The 7,500-nt window shown below is 47.0% G+C and overlaps 1 protein-coding gene across 5 annotated transcripts in view; it reads right to left on the bottom strand.

Annotated features, from left to right (window-relative positions):
* ppfia4 (PTPRF interacting protein alpha 4) overlaps window positions 1-7,500 on the bottom strand; it is a 134,990-nt gene that overhangs the window by 24,285 nt on the left and 103,205 nt on the right. For all 5 annotated transcript variants that reach the window (XM_042707832.1, XM_031567861.2, XM_031567862.2 and 2 more), the window contains exons 10-14: window positions 6,378-6,509; window positions 5,399-5,461; window positions 5,092-5,183; window positions 4,656-4,788; window positions 3,304-3,509 (exon numbers count right to left, since the gene is read on the bottom strand). In XM_042707832.1, the coding sequence (XP_042563766.1) occupies window positions 3,304-3,509; window positions 4,656-4,788; window positions 5,092-5,183; window positions 5,399-5,461; window positions 6,378-6,509 (626 nt within the window). The remainder of the gene's footprint in view (window positions 1-3,303; window positions 3,510-4,655; window positions 4,789-5,091; window positions 5,184-5,398; window positions 5,462-6,377; window positions 6,510-7,500) is intronic.

Below are 7,500 nucleotides of genomic sequence, written 5' to 3'. Positions count from 1 at the left end.
ACTGCACTACAAAGCACTGACACAGAGGGAGGAAGAGAGAGAGAGAGAGAGAGAGAGAGAGAGAGAGAGAGAGAGAAAGAGACAGAGAGAGAGACAGAGAGAGAGAGAAAGACAGAGAGAGAGAGACAGAGAGAGAGAGAGAGAGAGAGAGAGAGAGAGAGAGTGACAGACAGACAGAGAGAGAGAGAGAGAGAGAAAGAGAGAGAGAGAGAGTGTATAACTACATTGAGCATCTTTAGAGTTGACAGTGCAAATTGACACATTTGGGCTGAACCTGTTTGGAAAGTGAAATGAGAGAGAGATCCTTTATTCAATCAGAACACAAACACACAAACACACAAAACTGCCAAGGCAGACCCCGCTTCATATCAGGAGCTCACCCACTTGACAGCTGAGATGGGAGTTTAATCTGATACATCCCAGAGTGTGTTTCAATATCCACAGGAACATCTGCAGAGATGCAAGGTCAATTATGTTGATGTTGTCATGACGCCTAAGACACCTCTTAAGCCCAGCAGCTGAGAGCCCACTACATACATGCTATTCTTTAGCTGCATGCAGTTAGCATAGCTCATTAGCCACTTAATGTGTGTGTTAAGAGGACAGTTCCTTTCGCCTATATAACCATCTGTGTGTGTGTGTGTGTGTGTGTGTGTGTGTGTGTGTGTGTGTGTGTGTGTGTGTTGAGAGGACAGTTCCTCTCGTCTATATTACCATCTCTGTGTGTGTGTGTGTGTGTGTGTTGAGAGGACAGTTCCTCTCATCTATATTACCATCTGTGTATGTGTGTGTGTGTGTGTGTGTGTGTGTGTGTGTGTTGAGAGAACAGTTGCCTGAGTAATTATACTCTCCTCTCGTCTATATAACCATCAGTGTGTGTGTGTGTGTGTGTGTTGAGAGGACAGTTCCTCTTGTCTATATTACCATCTCTGTGTGTGTGTGTGTGTGTGTGTGTGTGTGTGTGTGTGTGTGTGTGTGTGTGTGTTGAGAGAACAGTTGCCGGAGTAATTATACTCTCCTCTCGTCTATATAACCATCAGTGTGTGTGTGTGTGTGTGTGTGTTGAGAGGACAGTTCCTCTTGTCTATATTACCATCTCTGTGTGTGTGTTTGAGTGTGTGTGTGTGTGTGTGTGTGTGTTGAGAGAACAATTGCCTGAGTAATTATACTCTCCTCTCGTCTATATAACCATCAGTGTGTGTGTCAGAGAGACACTGTGGTAATTATCCTCCCCTCTATATACCCATCTCTCTCTCTCTCTCTCTCTGTGTGTGTGTGTGTGTGTGTGTGTGTGTGTGTGTCAGAATTGTCTTATCTGGTTTCATCATCAGCTGAGGGGAGAGTGATCTGAAGAGGCGCTAACACAGTCAATGCTTATCAGCGACGGTGCTGACATACAGACACACAGAGGCGCTAACACAGTCAATGCTTATCAGCAGACGCGCTGACATACAGACACACAGGGACGCGCTGATTGGCCATCAGATACAGAGAGAGAGAGAGAAACCGTGATTAACTGCAGCCGCGCTGACAATCAGACATGCAGGGACGAGCTGACTAGCCATCAGATACTCAGGGAGCAACAGCAGCTGGGTTTTCATTAAGGTTCTGAATACGCAATTTCAAATTGGCAACTAAAAAAATGAGTTTTGGAAACGTGAATACGGAAGAAAAAAAAACTCTCAAATATCACAAAAACGTTTATATTAGAATATTTAGCTAAATTGAAATGGATACACATTTTTCACTTTTTGCATTTAAGTGAGTCACATAACACCACACATTCAAAAACATGGCATGTTTCGTGCGGTCTCATGAGACAATTTGTACACTTGGTTCGAGGAATTGCGTTCATCATCTCGTTACCATGGCTACTGGTGGATGCAATTGAAATTAAAGTAAATACTTTATTTATTACTTTGCTAATATTATTAGATCTTGGGAGACCCACTGCTATGTTTAATGACTATCACGAGAGGAGAACACGCAGCTTTAGTTGCCTAATATCACTCAATGGAAATATAGACTATTTGCAATCTACCGGCCAAGATACAGAGGGAGGAGAGAGGGACAAAGGGAGAGAGAGAGAGAGGGACAGTGATTAACTATCATATACAGAGAGAGAGAGAGAGAGAGAAAGAGGGACAGAGAGGGACAGTGATTAACTATCATATACAGAGAGAGAGAGAGAGAGAGGGAGAGAGAGGGACAGTGATGAACGATCACCACCAGGATCAAAAACCAGAATAGATTCAGCAATGAAGTCAGAAAGAAGAATACTCTTTGTTTTCACCACTATTTGAAGGGACTCCAAATGATAAAATGTGTGTGTGTGTGTGTGTGTGTGTGTGTGTGTGTATGTGTGACGGTCCCTCCAGTATGATAATACATTTTGAGTGAGGTTTGGGGGCGGCATCTCTCCGGCTAAAAAGGTTGTGTGTCCGGCGAGGTTTGGAGCGGAACAGAAGGCATGTAAAAAACTGTCTGAAAACGTTTGGACTGTGAGGTCTAAACTGGGGTGTGAGCGCCTGGCACCTCACGAGTCTGGAGACACACACACACACACACACACACACACACACACACACTCGTCACACACACACACACCTCACAAGTCTGCAGGAGTCTGCAGGAGTCTGATGAAGCTTAGGCGGCCATTTTGTCTCGTGTGACGAGAGGCTGCTGCAAGAGGCTGAGGGCTGTGTTCATTCAGTGCAACGGTTCAGACACACACACACACACACACACACACACACACACACACACACACACTCACACAGAGGAGGATGTGGGCTGTGTTCATTCAGTGCAACGGTTCAGGGAATTACAGGATTTCACAAGGTCACAGGGTCTACTTTTATCCTCTTAGAAAAGTCACTTTGTTTAGTCAGAAAAGTCATAGAGACTGGGGAGAAAGCTTACTTTTATCTTCTTAGAAAAGGCACCTTGCTCGAAAAGAGTCTTTAAAAGTGTGGAGGAATGACAAGGTTAGTGCTGCTGCCTGGTCTTCACTGTACTCAAAGTGCCACACACACACACACACACACACACACACACACACACACACACACACACACACACACACACACACACACACACACACACACACACACACACACACACACTCATGTCTCCTGTTGATGCCATTAGCCTCGTCTCATTAAGGGTGTCAGTCTCACCTGTTCTCCTCGTTAAGGGAGTCAGTCTCACCTGATCTCCTCGTTAAGGGTTTCAGTCTCACCTGATCTCCTCGTTAAGGGAGTCAGTCTCACCTGATCTCCTCGTTAAGGGTGTCAGTCTCACCTGATCTCCTCGTTAATGGCGTCCAGCTGCTCCTGCAGCATGAGTGCCAGCGTCTGGGCGTCGGAGTGTCCACTGGGGGAGAGCATGTCTCCCGAGCTGAAGATGGTGTCGCGGTCGTCGTCGTCCAGGTCGGACAGCTCCGGGTCGCTCTCCATCAGGTGGGTCCGGCTGGCACGCAGGCTGGAGGGCTGGGAACGCTCCCAGTCCTTCACGACCACCGGCAGGATCTACACACACACACACACACACACACACACACACACACACACACACACACACACACACAAGAGCATAAACAAACTGGTCTGAACACAGACTCACATAAATTCATAAGCAAATATTTTTCATGCACTCCAACACAGAACACAATACACACACCCCTCACAAATATGTACAACCACAGAACAAATATCACACTCACAAACATGTACATGTACACGTACACGTAAACACACCCACAACATATACACAAATATAACCTTACACATACACACACACACATAGTGTTTATTGGTGTTTAATAATAGTTAAAAACTCTTTCAGAGAATGTAATCGAACAAGACTTACGGTGAGCAAATTCCATAGGATGCAAAATCCAGAAAGAGTCATAGAGAGAGGGAGAAAGAGAGAAAGAATGAGAGAGAAAGAGAAAAAGGAGAGCAAGAGATGAGGACAACATAGCTCAGTCCACATCCATTCTGTTCACACCCAGTCCAGATCTATCACACACACACACACACAAACACACGCACACACACAGTCCAGATCTATTCTTAGTGTGTTGTCTGCAGCCCCTCACACTCCATCAGTGAAACAGCATCTAAGTAGGCCATGGACATGACTGTCAGTGCCCCCTACCACCACACACACACACACACACACACGCACACGCACACGCACACGCACACGCACACGCACACGCACACGCACACAGCACCCCTGACTGTCAGTGCCCCCTACCACCACACACACACACACACACACACACACACACACACACACAGCACCCCTGACAGGGATGGGAGTGGTAGGATCCGTTTCACTGTCAGACCTTGGACTCAGGGCCGTCTGCATTTAAACTGGGCAGTGGCGCCGAGGCTGGGGAGACACAGCCACTGAAACGCATTGGTATGCCTACGGCAGCATGACGCCTAGGCTAGGTGTGTGTGTGAGAGTATGTGTATATATATATATATATATGGGTGTGTGTGTGTGTGCGCGTGTGTCTGTGTGTCTGTTGCGCTGCAGAGACAGCACTGGTGGTGCCCGTGTGGTTGTGTGACACCCTGTCCTGTGTGTGTCCTGTGTGTGTGTGTGTGTGTGTGTGTGTGTGTGTGTGTGTGGGCTGGCACCTTGTTTGGGTCGTCCCTCAGCGCCACCCGTCTTCCTTTCTGTGCCCGCCGGATCACCTGGGATGACCCAAAGTGCTCCCCCTGTGCCTCCACCATGGAGTAGCGCAGGTCTGTGGCGCTGCCCAGATGGGAGCTGGAGGAGGAGGGAGGAGCACACAGAGACATGATGGACGTCAGAACGACACAACACTTGGATTTAAATCACAAAGATGTACAGAATCTGTACATTAAATTCAAATATCTCTTTGAGTGTGTGGTTACCTGGACTGAAATGTCTGAGAAGTGTATTTGAGTGTGTGAGTGTGTATTTTGTGAGTCTGTTTTGTGAGTGTGTGTGTGTATTTGTATGTGTGTATTTGAATATGTGTGTTTTGTGAGTCTGTGTGTGTGTGTGTGTGTGTGTGTGTGTGTGTGTGTGTGTGAGTGAGAGAAGTACCGAGAGTGTGTTCCGTCTCCAAACACTCCACTTCTGCGTTTTAGGTGGTCGATCTCCAACCGAAGCTTCTCTATCTCACCAATCAGCCTCTCCTACATTGACAACGGTTCAACACCAGATTGGAAAGCCATTAAAGTGATGGTTAACACAACGGTTCACCATCAGATTAGAAAGCCATTAAAGTGTTGGTTAACAGATAATTGATGAATCAATCACTAATACAGTGCTGTGATACCACAGAGAGCAATGTGTGTGTAGGACATAAATACATTACTCTATTTAACACACAGACCCTTTCGTCTCCTACCTTTGTGTGGTGAAACTCTTCCAGCTGTTTCTGGCATCTCTCCAAGTCATGGATGAGGGCATTCTGGGAAAGAAAGAATAAAAAGACAGATAGATAAATAGATGAGAATAATGAGAAAGATAAGGTGATGCCTGATCTAATGCATGGGGTTCTGTAATGATTCAGGCTACATCTGATGTGTATCTGCTGCAGCAGAACCACATCATGACTATAGCAACACCACATCTGGACCATAGCAACACCACATCTGGACCATAGCAACACCACATCAGGACCATAGCAACACCACATTAGGGCCAAATCAGCTCTAGATCAAGTCCACAGTCAGGTTTACATGAGTCCGGCAGTCAGACTGTCGTAGAACTCGGTGGAGTGACAGGCTCCCCTTGTTCTGTTGACTGAGGAAAACCTGAAGGGGGACATGTACGTCCAGAAAGGGTCTTAATGTGTGTGTGTGTGTGTGTGGAGGGTGACCTGGGGCCCTAACACTGCATAGACACTCCTTATAGAGAAGCAGGTGTTAATGTGTGTGTGTGTGTGTGTGTTAGTGTGTGTCTATCCTCAGGGGGAATGGGGATCATTCAATCATCTGTGGGCTGACACCATGTACCACGCGTCTCAAGAGACAATGGGGAGTGCATTTGTGTACAAGTACGCAGTGTGTGTGTGTGTGTAGTCTCACTTTATTCCCCAGTGCAGTCATACATTCTTTCAGGTGAATCTGGAGACTCTGTTGTACTCTTGTGTGAAGAGGCGTTCTGGTGTGTGTGTGTGTGTGTGTATGTGTGTACGGGCAGCAAGGGTGTGTGTGTTTACTTGTGTAGTCTCAGTTATTTAAGTCTCAGTATATTAAGTCTCATCTTGTCCTCCAGAGCAGCCATGCGCTCCTTCAGGTGGAGCTGCAGTCTCTCGTTAGACTCTGTGAGGAGGCGGTCTGGTGTGTGTGTGTGTGTGTGTGTGTGTGTGTGGACTGTCTCACCTTGTCCTCCAGTGCAGCCATGCGCTCCTTCAGGTGGAGCTGCAGTCTCTCGTTAGACTCCGTGAGGAGGCGGTCCACTGTGTCTGACAGACGCTTGTTATGTTCCTCATTCATCTTCTCACGCTGGCGCGCCTGAGACACAGAGAGAGAAAGAAGGGGGGAGAGAGAGAGAGAGAGAGGGGGAGAGGGTGAGAGAGAGACAGGGAGAGAGTGAGAGAGACAGGGAGAGAGAGAGAGAAAGAGAGAGAGGGGGGAGAGGGGGAGTGAGAGAGAGAGAGAGGGGGGGAGAGAGAGAGGGGGAGGGAGAGAGAGAGAGAGAGAGAGATAGACACAAAGAAGTGGTTGAAGGTAGAAACTTTTATTTCTTCAACAAAGCTGTCAGACTTTCAAGTGTATTTTCTCGTACACACACACACACACACACACACACACACACACACACACACACACACACACACACACACACACACAGACAAGTGTATTTTCTCCTACACACACAAACACACACACACACAGACAAGTGTATTTTCTCCTACACACACACACACACACACACACACACACACACACACACAGACAAGTGTATTTTCTCCTACCACCTCCGCATGCTCTGCTACCAGCTGACAGAACCTTCTTCGGGTGCTGCCAATTATAAACTTTTGTGAGCTTCTCTGTCTTGCTGGAGTAGTGGCGGACGGTCACCAGTAGGGGGCTCCCTAACTTACCAGCATGACATCATCTCTGTTCAAGCAGGATTCAACAGCAGCCCTAACTTCACCTGTAAGCCTGTCATCTTAATCACCATAACTACAGGTCAACCCCACCTGTAAGGACTTTAACCCCTAAAGGTCACCATAACCCCTACAGGTCACCTCCACCTGTAATGACTATAATCCCTAAAGGTCACCATAACCCCTAAAGGTCACCATAACTACAGGTCAACTCCACCTGCAATGACTATAACCCCTAAAGGTCACCATAAACCCTTCAGGTCAACTCCACCTGTAATCACTATAACCCCTAAAGGTCACCATAACTACAGGTGAACTCCACCTGCAATGACTATAACCCCTAAAGGTCACTATAACCCCAGAGGTCAACTCCACCTGTAATGACTATAACC

The sequence above is a fragment of the Clupea harengus genome, chromosome 5 (genome assembly GCF_900700415.2).
Source record: "Clupea harengus chromosome 5, Ch_v2.0.2, whole genome shotgun sequence".
Taxonomy (NCBI): domain Eukaryota; kingdom Metazoa; phylum Chordata; class Actinopteri; order Clupeiformes; family Clupeidae; genus Clupea; species Clupea harengus.
Note: the sequence above shows the minus strand (reverse complement) of the source record. Positions and strands in the feature narration are given on the sequence as shown.